We start from the raw sequence: 17,826 nt of genomic DNA, 5'->3' as shown, positions 1-17,826 counted from the left end.
TGTGCAGTACCTGCCTACGCACAGGCCTATGTTTGACGTCACTGCATCGGTCTGCTCCTTTCCTGACCACTTTTCCTGTTTGTCAGTTTTGGTGTCAGATGGAGCCGTGTTCTGCAGCACCCCTGAAGCCTTCCCCACCACAGAGGGTGCCTGGCTGGGGCGATGAGCAGGAGGGTCATTTATGGAGTGGGGCAAGACAGGTTTTATCCCTCTTATTTCCCAGGTGACCTACCAGGGTGTTGCACTGCTCAGATCATCATTTTAGACGTCTATGAAGACCTCTCCCTGCAGCCGTTCATTCCCTGCAGCACTTGTGTAATTGCCAGTATGTGGGACAAGGACTGTGCTGTCCCAGGGTGCTGGACACCCACCTCCCAGGGTGCCCTGCGGGCCCTGGTCACAGCCTGCGGCTCAGTGTACGCACTGAGCTTGACCTCACTCAGCTGCCGCCAGAGGTGGCAAAGCTGCCGGGTGGGAAGGTCCTGACGCCTGCGGAGGGTGGCAGGGATAGGGCCAAGGCTCCATCCCCTCCCCGGGCTCAGGACAGCGTGGGACAGGTCCTCAAACACGTCTGGAGCTGAGCCCTCTCCCGTAGGCAGAGCGGAGCAGCAGCAGCAGGAGCCGGCTCCCTCCCCGCCCCTGCCGAGGCCGCTGGGCCGCCTGCTGCGCTCCCACGGCTCCGTGCCTGCGGAGGCGGCTCCGGGTGGGACGATCCCGCTCCCGGCCCCATCCCGAGCCCCTGGCGCTGCGCACGCCTCGGCCGCGGACGGTGCCGTGCGGGGCCGGGGAGGGGGCTCCGGTGGGGCCGCAGCTGCCGGAGCCCCGGGAGCCACCCTAGGCCCCGGCGCGGGCCACGTGCTCACCCGCAGTACGTACGCGCGCACTCCCTCCCCCCGCCACGTGCGGCCGCTGCGCGTCCCCGCCCCGGCCGGGCGCCGTTGGCGGCGGGCGGAAGCGCGGAGCGGGATGGACCCGGCGGCCAAGGAGGGGCCGCTGCTGGTGCAGCAGAGCCACAAGTTCGGCACCAAGGTGGGTCCCGACGCGCGTCCCTTCCCCTCCCCGCGGGTCGGGCCGGGGGACGGACGGCACCGCGGTCGGGGCCGCGCACAGGCCGGGGCCAGGAGAGGGCTCTGCCCCCCTGCCTGCGGCCACGGGGGAAGCGGGGCCGGGCGCTGTGGGCCCCTTCTCTCCTGGGCCGAGGGGTCCTGCGGCTGTCCCCTCCTCGACGAGACTCGGCTCCCCCCCCCGGCGCCGTCTGGGTGCGGTCGGGGCCGATCGCCGCTGCCGCGGGGCCGCTCCCGGTGAGCTGCAGGCCCTGCCGAGCATCCCGGGCGCCCTCGCTGATGCCCGGCCCGGGCCCGGGGTGACCCCGCTGCTTTGCAGAAGTGGAAGCGGAGCTGGTTCGTGCTGTACCCGGCCAGCCAACACGGCGTCGCCCGCCTGGAGTTCTTCGACTGCAAGGATCCGGTGCCGCCGGAGCGCCTGGGAACCGGGCGGCTGGACAAGACGGTGGTGCGGCTCGCGGACTGCACCAGCGTCGGGCCCGTGCCCGAGAGCGGCCCCCGCGCCGGCACCGCCGTGTTCCGCCTGGAAACCAGCGATAGGAGCTACCTGTTCGCGGCGGACAAGCAGCAGAGCGAGGAGTGGGTGGCCAAGCTGTGTGAAATCGCCTTTCCGGTGAGCCTCGGGGCGAGCGAGGGGCCCTTGGCCGAGACGGGCCCGGGTGCGGCAGTGAGCCGCGGGCCGCGGCGGGAGGGATGACCCCTTCCTACCCAGCGGGAGGGGATGGCACCGAAGGGAGAGACCCCCCAGAGCAGCCATGAATGGTCGCAGAGGTCAGAGCACTGTCGCTGAGGCTCTGGTCCCTCCCCATAGTTCCCACCACTCCAGGAGGCAGGTGCCTTACAGGGCTCCGCAGCACACCGGCAGTAATTCTTGCTTGCAGCACCATTCCAGGTGGGGCTTTTCCCCATCTTGGAGCCTGTCCTCACCCCCGCAATCCCCTCCCCCCCCCCGAGACCGGCGGTGATGGCTGAGGAGCATCATTTCCTCTTGTCTCACCCACTGCTGCCTTTCCTGTCACAGCAGTGAAGGAAGCAGAGCCCCAAGAGCATTGCCGGTGCCCAGCTCTGTGACCTGCCTGGCTCCAGGTGTCAGTGGCCAGTGGCCCCCCCTCGCCCAGCCCTGGGGCTTCCTCCTGCCTGCTGCTGGACCCCCCCCCCAGTGCCTGTACCCCAGCTGCAGCTCTGCAGCCTTCCCCTGTAGCCAGGGTCAGCAGAGATGTCCCAGTTTGAACAGCAGTGACCTTTAAGTGTGGGTGTCCAGACCTCATCTTGCCTGAGGATTCCCTGCTCTCCTTCCTAATAGATGCTTACAGAGCCCTGGGCTGTGCTCTGGCCAATTCTGGCTGCGCAGCTCCTGATCCTACAGGTTCTTCCTACAACAGCATAGGTGTTTGCAGTGTAAATGACACCCTGCTGACCAGGTGTCCTGCTGACCAGGCCAAGAGGCACTGGCTGGGATTGGAAATTTCTCCGTGTCCATGTCTGTGTCTGTCTGGTACAGGCAGTGCTGCAGCCTTTGTTCTGGAAATGGCCTGAGGCTGAGCTAGGGACACAGCCCATGCCTTCAGAGTGGTGCGGGATGGTGGTGAGGCAGGGCAATGTCTGCTCGGAGCAGGGTGTGCTCCTGCCATCCTTCACACACTGGTGGTCAGTTGTGTGCTTGAGGTCCAGGAGCAAGCTGATGGCTTAGGAAGTGGTGAGCAGGAGGCTGCAAGGATGGCGTGTGGTCTGGAGAGGCCTGGCCTGGAGCAAGAGGTACAGGAGCCATGTGTGGCCTCTGCAGAAAGCTGAAGGTCCTCAGTTGTGGTTTCTGGTCACCCGCATGGGCAGCGTGATTCTGTGTCAGGTTGCCTGTTGCTGCGTGGAGGGCGACAGGGGTCAGCAGCGTGGGAGCAAGGCCAGAGAGGTTTGGAGTTCAGAACAGAATGTCTTGTTCTTTGAGAGTGCAGCCAAATGAAGCCCTAAAGGGAGCTGAGAGATCAGACGGCCCCTGAGACCCCAGCTGGAACCTGCTGCGTTCTGTGCTTTACCTGGGCAGAAGCTGTTGCTGTTGGCTCTAACAACACTGGGTTTTAGCAGTCCTCATTCTGCTTAGGAGCAAAACAAGAGGGCCCAATGCCTCTTTTTGTGCCCCATGTCTTGTTAAGAATCTCATGTGGCAGGTTTTAAACTGAAACTGTGACAGCTTGGCTTCTGCAAGACTTACACTGCTGCAACCCCATCCCACGTGCCCTTGAGAAACAGCTTCCAGCTCCTGTCCAAGTACAGAGCCTTGTCAGACAGTGCAGAATCTGCAGCTCTTGCAGGGCATGTGTGAGCTTTTGGTTTGTGTGGGCCTTCCCAGGAGGATGATCTTTGCTACCTGGGGATAGCACTGAGGGTGCATCCCCCACACAGCCCATAGGGGACCCTGCTGCTGGGACAGGGCTGCTGACAGGGTGTGTGTGATGCACTTTCAGTTCTGCATGTGTTAAAATAGAAGCACTTGCTTCCCTTCTGCGGGCTGTGCACCGACACTGGCACCACCTCCCTGCCTGTGCAGAGGCAGGACACAGACCCTTGTGTTCCTGCGTCATTTCACCAGCTCCCTGCCTTGCTCGTACAGCTGGGACATGCCTGGGGCCATGCTAGGCTTTGGGCACCAGTGTGCCTGCACTGGAGCAGAGCTGTTCTCTGCCTTGGCACCAGGGCACCTGCGTGGGTGCACCATAGTGGTTGAGGAGCAGCAGGGGATGGGGGCATGAGACTTCCAGGTGCTGTCCCACAGGAAGCCATGTCTTGGTGCTGTCTTGTGCCGTATGGAGAGGCAGGATCTGTGGGGCAGGGCCGCCAGGAGATGCTGCTGTGCTCTGCACCCTGCCCAGTGCACAGCCCAGGGTCCTGCCAGGAGCCCCAGGGAGCCCCATTCATGGCAGCTTGGGGGTGGGCACCCTGTGGTCTCTCACTGACCCTGGGCAGGGAAGGGCTTGGTGTGGCTGCAGAGTGGCCAAGCTGTGTGGGGCTGGGCTGGCCCCTTGGGGAGGGCAGGGGTGCTGGTGGGGGGCAGTGTGGGAAGGGGGAGCTGGGGCTGATCTGCTCTCCATTGCCAGGGGAATGGCCCCAGCCATGCTGGCGTGGCAGCCCAGCGCGGCAGAGAGGGCGGCAGGGAGGCACCAGCCCTGGAGATGGCCGTGAACTCCATCTACTACTCGAGAGACGAAGGTGGGACCTGCCGCTGCCTTCTGCAGGGCCTCTCCTGCTGCTGCCCTGTCACCAGGGCTTTGCTGGGCAAGCGAGGCCTTGCCTGCGGACGTTGTTTCCTCTGCCCTGCCCTGAGCATCCTTGTCCCCACAGTGAACACCTTCTGGGTGACGGTGCAGCGGACCGAGGCTGCGGAGCGATGCGAGCTGCGCGGTGCCTACGTGCTCAAGGCTGAGCGTGACAGCCTCGTCCTCAAGGACCCACGGACAAATGAAATCCTCTACGTCTGGCCCTACCGTCTGCTCCGGAGATACGGCCGGGACAAGGTGAGGGGCCGGGGGATGCCGTGTTCTGTTCCCCCATGGGCCTTCCCATGCCAGAAGGTGAGGAGCTGATGTGCCCAAGCAGCCTGTGCCGGCTGGGAAGTGGGCTCTGCCAAATGCCAGGACTGCTGCAGCCCTCAGCAGCCACAGCAGAGCCCCCAGGGATGCTTGAGTCTGTCAGCCCTTGGCTCCCACCTGTGTCACCGTGCAGAAGCCCAGGCTGGCAGGACGTGCCCCACTGCATGGCTGTGCAGAGCCCTCTCTTACGTGGTCCTTGACCCACTCCTGCTGGACCCATTGCAGCCCCTGCATCTGACCTGTCCCCAGTTTTCATCCCAGCACTCCCCAGCCCTGATGGGGACAGGCAAGTTTTGTGCAATGCACTAGCTCCCCCCAGCCTCCGGGGACCTTGACTCTGCAGCCCTGGCCCTGCCCCAGATTTGCTCCATCCCTGGCCAGAGCAGGAGGGGCTGTTTGAGACACCAGTTCCTCTAGATTTGGTCACCTTATAGGGCATACTGTAGGTCTGTCCCTTCTCCAGTGTCCTCCAGCAGCAGGTCCCCAATCTGTCTTGCTGCTCCTCTGAGCACAAGAGGTACCTGTGGCACTGGACGGGGAGGAAGTGCTCTCCCAGGGCTGTTTATAGAAGCGCTGCTGTCGGCTGCAGTCTGCGAATGGTGCCTTCTGCAGCACTTTACCAAAACAGAAACGGAAACAGCCGTGCTCATCTGCAGGGTCTGTGCCAGGGCAGGACAGGAGCTGCAGTGTGAGGAGCAGGCAGCTGCACCCACAGCTCCCAGGCAATGCTGGCTTGGCCCTTCTTGTGTTTGGCAGCACTGACCCACAAAAGGAAGTCTGGCCCCAGGGACTTCTGTAGCAACCCCAGGGACTGCTGCTGCATGTGAGAAAGCATGCATGGGGCAGAAATGTCACCTGGATTCAGGGACTGAGGTTCAGAAGGAGGTGAGCATCTGCTGCTGGTGGGAGCCTGAGCATGAGCTTGAGCTCAGGCCTGAGAAACAGAGTCTTGTTGCAAACTTCTCTTTAGAGTACTTCACACCATTAACAGAGTAACGCTGCTAAGACAGATGCATTGCTTACTATTGGTAGGCAAGCTGCTACTTCTGTCCGTTCCCATGCAGAGAGCCATGTTCCATGTCTTGTATCTTGTGCTTGTGGATCACTTCCCTTGTGCCTGATTAGAGCTGACTTTCCGGGCTGCCCACAGTAGTTTCCTGTGCTGAACTGTCATTCGTCATCTCGCACCACTCTGTTCTCGGTGCTGCCTGCCTGGTACTGTCTAGACTCTGGTGCCAGCTGCTGACCCTGCTGGAGCTGCTCAGGTGAGGCAGCAGGAGCTGCAGCTCCGGCCCTGGGGCATCTTGCAGTGATGTCCCCTCAGGTGTGCACGCAGCTCCAGCTGCACAGGTTCTCTGGGCTGCTGGGCAGTGCTGGGCAGTGCTGAGCACAGCTGCTGGCCACAGCACCCCCCCGGGGAGCTGCACACTGAGCTGCGGCCTCACTGCAGGGAGTGGAAGGTGTCCCATGGAGCCTTTCTGTGGGATGTGCAGGATCAGTGCAGCAGGATGTGCTGCCCACACGATGTGCTGCGTCAGCAGGTGCTGGTCAGGACGTGACCCTTCCGCTTCCCCTGCAGGTGATGTTCTCCTTCGAAGCTGGCAGGCGCTGCAGCTCCGGCCCAGGGAACTTCACCTTTGAGACCAAGCAGGGCAATGAGATCTTCCGGCTGGTGGAAGCCTCCATCAGGGAGCAGAAAGCGCAGGTGGAGGAGAACCGTCAGAGCTGTGGCTCGCTGGATTCGGACAGCCCCAGCATGGTGCTCATCCGGCAGGCCCTGGCTGACTCTCTGAGCCTGGAGGTGCCCACGGAGGGGGATGATGCCTCAGCACCCAAGGGAGGACCGGCCCCCAGGCCCAGTGTGGTGGCCGAGGAGAGAGACGCAGTGTCTCTGCTGAAGGCGCGGACCCTGCCAGAGCTCCCTGTGGCACAGACCAAGGCTGCAGTCTCCAGCACACCCCCCCGCTCCCCACTGCCAAAGGTGCCCCGTGCCCTGCTGCCGGCCGAGGACCCGTCCACTGTGTACTCGGAGCCCCTGGACTCGGTGAAGGGCTTCCGCCCGTGCCCGGACCCGCTGTACTCGGACCCCATTGACAGCAAACCCGCGAGCAGGGCTGCGGACGAGGGGAAGCGGCGGCCGCTGTGCTCGGGCCCCTACGAGCAGGTGTGGGCCGAGGTCCGTGGGCAGGGCCCCACGGTGCCCGTGCGGGGGGAGCACATCTACGACGAGCCCGAGGGCCGCGCTCCCCGCGCGCTGCCCCTGCCCGCCTGCATCTACGACGAGGCGCGTCCCACGGGCGAGGCCTGGCGCACCCAGGGCCACGACGGCCGGGCCGGCTACGAGTACCCCTACAGCCCTAGCACCGACGACTACTCGGTACCGGCCTTCAAGGCCAAGGGTCCCAAGCCGGTGCCTGCCCCCAAGCCCCAGGCAGCCTTTATCCCTAAAGGCACCGAGAAGAGCGGGGACCCGGGCAGGCAGCGGGGAAATGCTGCTCCTGAGAAGGCAGCTGTCAAACCCAGCCTCAACAGCAGCAACAACAACAACGTGGAGGTGCTCTACAGCCAGGTGCTGAAGCCCCAGCACGTGCGCAAGCGGGAGCAGTCTGTGGATGAGTGCAGCTTGTCGCCCGTCTACGAGGACTTAGGAGTGATATAGCGAGCTGCTGCACTGTGCCGGACTGGGGGGGCCCATCTGTGAGCAGCGGTGTCCTCCATGGGCCCTGGGGGTGGTTTGTGGCCAGGGACTGCTCTGGCTGCAGCTCACCAGTGCTCAGGGGCTGCGTTTCCCTGGAAGCTCTTTCCACAGCAAGAGCAAGAGAGCCATGGCTGGTGCTGCTCTGCCCTGGAGCTGGCCCCGTCCCCCTGCGCCTGCTGCTCTGGCTCCGCTCTGGCTCCCTGTCCTGGTGCAGGGCTGGGATGCCCATTGTGATGCATGAGAGACTTTCCAGAACTATTTTTATACAAAGTTATTTTAATATTAAAGTTTGTATGTCTTGGAATGAAGCATTGGCCTGTGGCGTGTCTGGGCTGGCAGGTACCCAAGAGCATCTGAGAACACAGCTGAGCAGTGTTCACATGGTGACAAGCTCATGTCAGTGCCTGAGCTACTGAGCTAAGAGAAAACCATGGAGGAAAGTGTGTGCTGGGTCCAGCTGTGGTTAGGATGCCCAGATGCCAGGGTGTTAAGGGACAGAGTCAGGTTCACAGATACCTTTATGGGCTGATGGAACCAGAAAATGTGATGGCCTCCAAGCATAAGGCTGGGCAGTGCCAGGCTTCAGCTCTTCATTCCCATTGACTTTAATGGCAAAACCAGTGATCACAGCTGTGTGTCTGAGGCCAGGGGTTTGGCTGGGATTGCTGTGCCCAGCCTTGGCAGAAACCTATGCAGGGGAAAACCAGGTTGTACTTTTGGTGCTGGTAGTGGTTCTGAGAGATTCTGTGTCCCTTCTGTGGGGCTCACAGACCCCCTGGCACTGGTTGTCTCAGTCTGGGCTGCTGCTGACTTGTGCAGGTTTACCAGCCTGTGGATAGAGATGGCAGCAGAACACTGTGCAGGCAGGCAGCACTACAGTGCACCTCTGCGGAGGACTGAGCATGACTTCTGCAGCCCCTGCTGAGACCCAAGGGGCCACACACCACTGGGGAAGTCTGGAGCATTGTGTTCAGGTCCCCAGTCTGGTGAGGTGGTGGCAAGATGGGAAGCTCTGACTGGGCACTTGTCTGATGCCCATGTTGCAGGGGGGAGGCCTCAGTCCTGTAACAGTACAGTACAGGAGCAATCTGTGGCTGTTCTGTGCTGGGTCGTCTTCACTGCTGGGCTTTTGTTGCAGGAGAAGGGAAAAAGCCTAAGGGGTTTTAGGAATCAGAGGCTGAGGCAGTTCCTGCCTGGGATGAGAGGTGTGAGCAGCAGCATCTGCTGCTGGTGGTTGGCTGCTGGGTGGCCCGTGCTGCTGCTCCTGTCCGTGGCAGGTCCATGTGCTCATCCCAAGAGCAGTTCTGCCTGCTCCAGAGAAGAGTTCTGGGCATTGTGTAGCAGGGGCCAGGCCGGCTGCCCATAGTCCTTGCTGTTGACTCCAGTGTGAGGCTCCAAGAGCTCAGTGATGATGCCCACCCCTGGGAGCAGAGCCCCCGAGTCCCTCCTGCTCTGCGGTCACTGTAGCTCGGTGCTCCAGGTCTGCTCCGTCCCATGGAGCTGAAGGTGTCCAACATTAGAAGCAGCTGATGCAGCTTTCTCTGGGGAGGGTGATGGTTGGAAGGCAAATGCTGCAGCCCCTGCACAGCCCCGCATGCCTCAGCTGCCAGGAAAGGAAAGGGGTTTTTCCTGCTTCAGAATGGCATCATCTCTCTTAACAGCCACCTCGAGACTAAGGGGTAAACGCAGCACAGGAGGAACATTCCTGCATCTGGCCCACTTGATTTATGCACCCTGGTGTGTGCAGTGGGGAAGGCTCTTGGTCTTTGCTGATCAGGAGAGAGCCTGTTATTTCTGACTGTCGTGTGGGGACCAGGTCTGTCTCTTGCTCAGACAGCTGCCCTATGCTTCACCTTTTCACTTTCTGGAAGCAATTCAGGGTGTAATGGATGCTTTGTGAAAGCATGAGAAATAAGGTAAATGCAGGCTGAGCCTTTGGCTGCTCACAGACTTCCTGTTGCCACAGCAAGTCTGCAATGAACGCTGGCTTTGAGACCAGGGGATGATTTTTCTGGATTCTGCCTAGATTAGGATTTCTTCTGTCTGCCTTCATAGAATCATGGGATGGTTTGTGTTGAAGGGACCTTAAAGCTCCTCCAGTCCCAATCCCTGCCATGGGCAGGGACCCCTTCCACCGGAGCAGCTGCTCCAAGCCCGTGTCCAACCTGGCCTTGAGCACTGCCAGGGATGGGGCAGCCACAGCTTCTCTGGGCACCCTGTGCCAGCACCTCAGCACCCTCCCAGGGAACAGCTTCTGCCTCAGAGCTCAGCTCAGTCTCCCCTCTCGTGGGCAGGTTCAAGCCATTCCCCTTGGCCTGTCCCTGCATCCCTTGTCCCAAGCCCCTCTCCAGCTTTCCTGCAGCCCCTTTAGGCACTGGAGCTGCTCTCAGGTCTCCCCTTCAGGAGCCTTCTCTTGTCCAGGCTGCCCTGATCATCTTTGTGGCCTTCTTTCCCTTTCCTTTGCGTCACTTCCATTGTCTCCATACAGGTAATTTCCATGTGTTGACCACACATGGTCAACAAGTGACCAAGAGACAAGTGCCTGTGCTGCTCTGACAGCTGGGGTGTATCACAGTGGTGTGTGCCATGGCTGGCAGTACAGTGCATGTTCCCTGTGTGCATCCTGGCAGCTAGTCCTGCCCCAGGCTTTGTGGAGGTGCTCGGGGGCGTGTGGCTCCTGCCCGTTTCATGCAGTGCAGAACTGGCCCTGGACAGGCAGCTCTGTTTGCTCCTGCCCCATGCAGGTGCTGTGGGTGGTGTGTTGTTAGCTGAGAGCAGGCTCCTCCGCTGAGGCAGCCTGTGTGCTCCCTGTTCTGCTGGCAGCACACTGCCCAGGTGAGCTGAGCCATGGCAGGGTACCGCTCTAGGAGCCATAGCAGGGATGAAGCAGAAGCCCCAGTTTCCTCAGGCCACGTGGCAGTTGGAACTAGGAGAAAATGACCTGGGAGCTGCTCAAATCCCAGCCAACCTCATCCCCTTGGGGTTGCCATTTTCTCCTCCCCATTCTAAAAGATACAGCCTCTTGTAACTGCTACCTCCTCCCCTTTAGGGCCTCACATGATGCAGGCATGAGACCATTGATTTGCCAGGGGATCTCTTGTCAGGCTGGCGTTAGGGAAAGCATGGACCTTCCCTCTGGCTGTCAAGAATTAGTCACAGCAACAGCACAGTTATTGCCCTGCTTCACACTGTGGTGACTGGATAGAGGGCTTTTCAATAGGGACCCCCAAACAGCCCAGTTTTGTCATTTTCCCCCCTTACATTCCCTTTCCCTCTTCCCATGTTTCCCCTTTATCAGCTTCCTTCTATCAGGAATAACCACAAGCCCCTGTTCATTTGCCTCTTCCCATCAGCAAAGTGTTGACTCTGGAGCCCAGTTTGGTGTTTATGATATGGTTGCCAAAGCAATTTCCACCTGCGCCATAAGTTCAGTCACAAATACCCTGTGCTCCCCCCCCCCCCCCCCGTTTCCCTGACTTTGTCATTTCATTGTCATTGTTCCTGGTCTGTGTGCCCCAGACGGGGCTGTTTGCTTTTATTGCTGCCTTTTGCTATGCTCCTTCCCCACTTCCTCCCACTGTGAGCCTGCTGGGCAGGGGCTGCCCACAGCTTGCACACCATAACGAATACACATCCCTGTGCCTGCAGGGACATCTGCCCTGTCCACAAGGTACCTGCCCTTCTTACTCCAAGCAGCTGCTTGAGATGCAGGCTTCTGCCAGGCATGGAGTGCTGCCAGGGCATGGGAAGAGCAGGTACATGCCCTGGGTGGCCTGTGGGGCCTGTTCTGAGCTGGGATCCCAAGGGAAAGCTGGCTCTGCTCTCCTGCTGTAGCAGTGGCCCCCAGGAACACGGTGTTTGTATTGTGACCTTGGCCAGCTGTGGCTGTTTCTCGGGCAGTACAGCTCGGTGCTGAGGCTGCTGTGTGCAGAGCACATCACAAACTGCAGGCACCAGGTGGGTGTTATAGGGGATAACTTTATTTTGAAACAGCTCATCAGAACAGAGTAGAACACAAAGGGCAGCTGGTGCTGTGCATTCAGGGAGCCCAGGGAGATCAGTGGGCTGCCCTCAGCTCCTGCCCTGCCAGGGGCAGCTGGCCTATGGCTGCACTGAAAGCCAGGCTAGGAGCTGTGCAAGCACTGGCCAGAAGCTCTGGAAGGCTCTAGACCAACTTTCCCCATCTTCTGAACACTGTCAAAGTACTGCTGTGCTGGCTTGTGGAACAGCTCCACGGACACAGATGGGCTATAGGGAGGAGGGCGTCCAAGCAACCACTTCTGGGTGCTGTGCTGCAGCTGCAGGGAGCAGTCACTGTGTAGGAGCCAGCTTGGCACTTGCTACAAACCCCTTCATGAGCTGGGGCAGTGGGCAGTGAGACCAGTTATAGAAGCAAGAAAATTAGCATCGCTATGGGTAGTGATCTCAGTGATCACTAGTGAGCTTTAAGATGAAATTCAGGAGGGCAGAGCTCTGAGCTTTAAGATGAAATTCAAAAGCCCTGTTTTATGCCTGTTCAAACACCCTGTTCCTCCTGCAGGATGAGGGCAGCTTTACCTTTCTGCCTATTTATCTGTCTGACTTCCTCACCGCCCTGAGGCAGCTTTGCTGCACCTGCTGACAGCAGTCTGTGGTTTGTGGCCTGTCCCAGCCTAGTCTCAGAAACCCGAATTTGAGGCATGTCAGTGATGTGTGCTGACAGAAATGGGAAATGTGGGGCATTGTGGGGGTAGCTCAATCTCTGGACAGAGGGCCCTGGAGCATCTTCCTGCTGACTGACTCGGTGACTAACAAAACTGTAACAACAAGGAGGAACAAACAATGGGAAGTGCTGGTCTGCCCAAGGCCAAACTTGGAGCCTTGGCTGCCCTGTTGTGGCTGCTGGGAGCAGTGCCTGGCTCACTGCAGGAACTCCTCGTACTCTCTGGGGAGCAGGGAGCGCTTGCAGGAATCCCTCCTGGCTGCTGCTGGCCTGAGCGCTTGGGCAGGAGAAGGAGCCATCAGAAGCGGTGCCACCGTGGCTTTGGCTCTGCTCTGATGCTGCAACACAGGGGCAGAACAGGAATGCACACCAGAAGGGCAGAATGGCCACTAGGTAGGCTAGTCAAAGGCAAAGGACATACCTGCTTGGGCTGATGCCGCTCTGGTCGCTGGTCTCTGGCCTGGGCCTGCTGCCTGTGCAGAGGTTTGTACAATGTACTCTTCAGGTATTTGTAGAGGTTGCTTTTTAGGTGCAAGGGGTTATAAGCAACTTCTACTTCCAGGCTGTTCAGGGCACTCTGCTCAGACAGAAGAAAGAGCCTAGTGAGATGTGACAGGTAGGGGCTGGAAGGTTTGCCTGGGGGGGTTGTTGGTTTTAGTGTCAGGGACTATTGCAGGAAGGAGTGTTACAGATGCTCCATGCCACCCTGCAGTGATGAGAGAAGGGATCTTTGGCTGTGCGGCTACCCACAAGAACCACTCTCAGATGCGTGTAGAACACAAGACATGTTCAAACATCTCTTAGTGGGTTTAAGTATTCCCTTGCGGGATGCAGTCCTATCCTCCCCTGCATCCAGCATCAGCCAACAAGCTGGAGCACCCTTTCTGGCCACCATCCCCCTTAATTCTGTGCTTCATAACGCTGCTTCCCCCTCCCCACAACAGACATGCAACGTTGCTCAAAGGACATGTATTTGCTTCCGTGAAGAAAGCTGTAGGATGTATCAGCTGCTGGAGAGAAGTTATGGAGTGCTCCATCGTATTCCAGCTGTCACTAAATGTTCTCACAGCTGTTTCCTACTCATCTGCTAAGACCTACAGTGAGGGCTGTGCCCTTCCTGGCATCACCTGAAACAGAGGCAGACAACTCAGGATGCACAACAGGAAATGCATAAGCCTGAGTCTATTGGAAGAGACACTTTATGTATTGATTTATCCTATGCCTAAAACACCTCTATCTGCAGACTGAGAGCTGTGTTCCCCAGCAATGAGGGAGAAAGATACATCTTCCAGAACAGCTGCATGTCCTGTGAATAAAGGCTGATCATTACTCTCATCCCTGCTGGTACAACTGGGATCCTTTTGGCGTATGTTTATACAGGGCTGTCAATGACTTACCTCTACCGGGCCACGCACTCTCTCAGGGTGTTCAGGAAGGAGGGCTGGGAAGGTTGATGGCAGCAAGAGCTCTCTGACGGCAACTGCTTTGACAAGTAGAGTTGCAGAGTCAGAAGGGAGAATGATGTAGTAGGAATGCACCACAATGTTCCAGTTTGGACCAGTATTCTGTGGCTCACGTCTGGCCAAAAGCATCCAGTTCCTTTTCTAAAAGGCAAAAGCCAAACCTAATGTGAATAATGGACAATAACCATGCCCTCAGCACTTTCACTATAGCGGCTGCTGGGTTCAGGGGCAGCTATGTTCATACACAGCAGAGTAAGAACATTATTCTGCTTTATGGGTGAGGACAGTATAGTGGTTGTTTCTAATTGAACACAAAACAGTTCTTAAGAAAAAAATCCAGTTTTGCTTTACAACTTCTCAGTAATGGAAAGTCACAGAATTCCAGCCTGGTTTGGGTTGGAAGGGACCTTAAAGCTCATCCAGTTCCAACCCCCTGCCATGGGCACGGACACCTTCCGCTAGAGCAGGTTTCTCCAAGCCTTGTCCAACCTGGCCTTGAAAGTCCTCCACATCCCAAGCCTTGGCTGATTATTTTCAGAGTTAAAGATGCATGTCTAACCCCAACCATGACTTCTGCACTTCACACTTCCAAATACTGGATTTCTGATGGGATTGAGTCTCTCTAAGGTTTGATGTGCTGTAGCATCCTTGCAGTGGATGCATTGGCTGGAAGGGTTTACAAACCCAACCCTGGCCCCTGAGATAAAGCTGCAGCTTTGAAACATTTACTGGTGCAGGTGAGAGAGATCTTACTAGATGTGCACCAACTGTTCCTTTCTATGGCAATTCCTCTCCATGAGAAGGCAATTTTCACACACTCACCAGAAGACTATGACACAAAGCATGGAAGCTGTGCTGGTTTATCTCCAGTTCATCCCAGTCTAGCTGCCAGCAGCTTGTGGGCTTGATGATGAAGGGCAGGCCATAGAGTACAGACTCACAGACTCCTTCATATTTCAGAGCCCTGCAATACACAGCTCATGTTAGTGAAGCACAACCAACATGAAACCAGCAAGACCCCACCAGCTGCCTAGCTCAAGTCAGATACTGACTAGCTGATAGTATCAGCTGCAGTACTGCTACAGGCACTTACTGTCTGTACTGCTGTGGCCTGACACCATGAAACCCTGCTGAAAAATCCAGCTGCAGTGAAATAAGGCTTTCTTACTGATTTCCAGATTCCCTTATATTTGTGCTGACAAAAGCATGCCAAGGAGCAAATCCAGTCTTTGTGCATTTTGTATGCAAACCAGATTGTTAATCTGGCCTCTTGGGCAGTAATTCACCCAGGCATTACATGTCTTCCCAGTGATCTTTACTTAAAGTGGCATGTGCTTTACTGCTCAGAGAGCCAACAACACCACAACACCACTGCAGGTTTTACAGTGCTTGACACTGCTTGTACACAGCACGCTTCTTCCTGACAGGGCGTTATTAAGTATCTGCACTGCTTTGGCTGTGGGCCATTCATGCACAGTTCCTGAGAACTCTACAGCTACTGACAGGGTGGGAATCATTTTAACAACAACTGTATAGCTCAGAAATCACACTAAATGTTTCCTATAAATAAACCTCAGCAAAGACACTAGAGAGCATCATTCCTCTTGTTACGATCTCTGCTCACCAGCCACAGGCTGCTGACAGGAAAGGGAATAAATGCTCATGTGAAGTCATAGAGCACTGTGAGGCTTTTCTTGCTTTTTAGTACTAGGCAGCCAGTTAGCTCAGGCTCTGACACCAAATTATTTGCTGGGGCCTCATTAGGTACTGAGAGAACAGCAGAATTGTATATGGAGCAATGGCTGCAATCTGCAGAACTTCACACTGGAGGGAGAAACTGCTGCATGAAGAACATCCATGGTGTTACACTCCTGAAGTGCTAGTGCCACGGTAACACCGGTTTTGGTGCTGCGCTTCTGCCTGCATGGCTGGGATATGCTGGTCCATAACCCCCAGAGTTACAGGTGGCGAGGGGATCTTAGGTAGGATTTTTGCTCACTAGTACTGGGAGTCCCTCAGTGCTTTATGGTGCTGTTACTAGATGAGATTGCACACAAAGAGTGAAGGCTGCTGTCATACCAGCCTTCCAGTTATCAAAGTGCAGAGTGTAACAACACTTACTTTACAACCCGGAGTTTATACAGCACTGTAGGTGGCCAGGCTGCCATCTGACATGGTGAATTCACGTCTGCTGCTCTCATGGTGCCATCAGCTGTCCCAGAAAGTAGAGCTGGGTCGAGCAACCTCTCCTGCAAATCGCACTTGAGGCACACTGGGAGAAGGAGATTGTTTTAGATTGCTGTAAATGGCACATGCTCCAAGCACTTACAGACACTGTCAGTGTTCTCTAGCAATAGCAACTACTAAGGGAAGAACAACACTAAAGCCTGTGACACACAGCAACAGTCAATCCCCATTGTACACACAAGGGAAAAACTGGCCAGCAAGTTCCAGTTTTGGTGATGGGTGACCAGCCATAGAGCAAGCAGGAGCTTTCCCCAATGCACACGGGTTCAGGGACATACGTTTCCTGCCAGCTTTTCTACCTGTGTTTGCAGATAAGCCCAGCACACTGATGACACTAACTCTGGTATAATAGGAGATGTGGCTACATACAATTTCTCCGGCCTTCTGCAGCCTTCTTTAGTGTGGGAAGATGAAAAAGCCTCACTGCAGTGCACCTTGGTTTGTCTTGCTAGCTGTGCATCAAGTATGAAACTCAGTGTTATGATGAAGGAAAAAATCTACCTACAACAAAATACCTGAGCTGCCTGTGCCGTTACGGCAGCAGCAGCCACAGGACTCGGCAGCAACCTGGCAGTATTCTAAGCAAAAGGCCCCTCAGCCTGAGACAACAGAATTCCAGCAGCTTTCAGAGACACCCAGAGACCTTACTTGGGTTTCTAAACACAAGGGAACATGCCCAGAGCACAGGCCTTGGTAATCTTTAAGGCTGTGGAATTCAGAAGCTTCCTGCAGAGGGAGAAAGAAAATTAAATACTCAGGGTGGTCTTGGGTGCAGTGACATGGCTGGAGCCTCCTGATGGGAGAAGGAGATGGAGGTGTTCCCTCTCTGTGTTGTAGTCATGTAGCCATGATTTAAACAGCATCTCCAAGCTGATTACATTGTCCTCTATGGTTTGCACATCGATGTCCATTCCCAGGATCGCAATGTCTGCAGGAAAAAAAAGGTGAAAAAAGACCAAATATATTCAGCCATAGAAAAGAACATCCTCTTGCACCTCCCACAAAACTGCAGCTCTGTAGTCCCCCAAGTGCTTTCACATAAGTGCTTCAGAAGCCACTACCATGCCCATCACAGCACAGCACTATGAAGCCAGCCCTCTTAAAGGGACACTGCTAGAAGCTGAGCTGTCCCACAGGCCACACCAACACCCTTCCCATCGACAGGGTGGGTGGATGGGCTATAGCGTCTTCAGAGTTGTGACTGGTGCAAACCTCTGCTGTGGTCACCTTAGCGCTGGCCTCTGAGACTCTTCTCACAATTTAAAACTATTTCCTCCATTTCCCTAAGCAAGGCACTCCGGGTATGTGACACTATGAGAAATCAGGGAGACAGCAAAACTGAAATGCTATACATGGGGAATTGTGTGTCGTGCTGGGAAAGTCCTACACCCCAAATAGGAGGTGAATGTTACTTTGCTGCATGGCCTAGGACTACATTTCTAAACATCATCAGCATGTGTTTCAAGGAGCAGTTGGTCACAGAGTGGAGAAGAGTGAAGCTTGACCTGCATCTGACCAATGCAGAGGACATGTTTCAACCCGTTACTGTTGAAGTGCTGTTCGGTACACAGCAATCTCCCAGCAGAACACCCTTGCAGATGGACATCAAACCTACCACCACCATTACATTACATAGAGTGAAATGCATCAAATTTAGAGACTTCTTACAAAGAACACAAGGAGAAGGTCAAATTGTTTGCAAGGAAAAAGCAAGTATTGAAGTGACCATGCTGGAGGTGCAGAAAAAATGTGATCATCTAGCAGCGTTTAGGAATGGGGACATGTAGTCTGGGCAGCATTAGGGAAGTCATAAGCAAGCCTTGCAAAACCAACCTCCCCCCACAAATAACTCCAAGGTGCATCCAGATGAGGATGGCAGGGAAACAGACTTTGCAAAATGCATCAGATGTCCTGTTGCCATTTGTAAGCACAGCAGCAGCAGAGCCTCCAGCATGAGCAGGGGCACCACCCAGCCAGGAGATGAAACATGTATTCTGAGAAGATGAATACAGAGCAGAAATTGTCTTTATTCCCGTGTGTTTCCCAGGGGACCACAACACAGCGACAGCCA

General features: G+C 56.4%; 2 protein-coding genes across 8 annotated transcripts in view; one reads left to right on the top strand and one right to left on the bottom strand.

Moving 5' to 3' along the window:
• The first annotated feature begins 905 nt into the window (after window positions 1–905).
• DOK1 (docking protein 1) lies at window positions 906–7,651 on the top strand. Its single transcript, XM_034064916.1, has 5 exons — window positions 906–1,029; window positions 1,384–1,677; window positions 4,154–4,265; window positions 4,398–4,570; window positions 6,225–7,651. The coding sequence occupies exons 1-5, from the start codon at window positions 967–969 to the stop codon at window positions 7,302–7,304; spliced, it is 1,722 nt and encodes a 573-aa protein (XP_033920807.1). The 5' UTR covers window positions 906–966; the 3' UTR covers window positions 7,305–7,651.
• A 1,178-nt stretch (window positions 7,652–8,829) lies between these two features.
• Window positions 8,830–17,826, bottom strand: part of M1AP (meiosis 1 associated protein) — a 32,816-nt gene continuing 23,819 nt past the window's right edge. For 3 of the 7 annotated variants that reach the window (XM_034064957.1, XM_031042648.2, XM_031042650.2), the window contains 6 exons: window positions 16,510–16,683; window positions 15,630–15,780; window positions 14,331–14,472; window positions 13,443–13,649; window positions 12,467–12,622; window positions 11,319–11,641 (listed from right to left, as the gene is read on the bottom strand). In XM_034064957.1, coding sequence (XP_033920848.1) covers window positions 11,468–11,641; window positions 12,467–12,622; window positions 13,443–13,649; window positions 14,331–14,472; window positions 15,630–15,780; window positions 16,510–16,683 — 1,004 coding nt within the window. In that variant the 3' untranslated portion in view covers window positions 11,319–11,467. Of the gene's footprint in view, window positions 8,947–10,107; window positions 10,285–11,318; window positions 12,384–12,466; window positions 12,623–13,442; window positions 13,650–14,330; window positions 14,473–15,629; window positions 15,781–16,509; window positions 16,684–17,826 lie in introns of those variants that run through there. The other 4 variants (XM_034064959.1, XM_034064960.1, XM_034064958.1 and 1 more) reach the window with 4 other exon arrangements.

Source organism: Melopsittacus undulatus, chromosome 7, assembly GCF_012275295.1.
Source record: "Melopsittacus undulatus isolate bMelUnd1 chromosome 7, bMelUnd1.mat.Z, whole genome shotgun sequence".
NCBI classification, from domain to species: Eukaryota; Metazoa; Chordata; class Aves; order Psittaciformes; family Psittaculidae; genus Melopsittacus; species Melopsittacus undulatus.
Note: the sequence above shows the minus strand (reverse complement) of the source record. Positions and strands in the feature narration are given on the sequence as shown.

What these genes read in the sequence shown, in the direction of transcription:
- DOK1 (XM_034064916.1), top strand. Translation starts at nt 967, where the DNA reads ATGGACCCGGCGGCCAAGGAGGGGCCGCTGCTGGTGCAGCAGAGCCAC. An exon ending in GCCACAAGTTCGGCACCAAG is followed by an intron (nt 1,030 to 1,383) that starts GTGGGTCCCGAC and finishes GCTGCTTTGCAG; the next exon opens with AAGTGGAAGCGGAGCTGGTT. An exon ending in TGTGTGAAATCGCCTTTCCG is followed by an intron (nt 1,678 to 4,153) that starts GTGAGCCTCGGG and finishes CTCCATTGCCAG; the next exon opens with GGGAATGGCCCCAGCCATGC.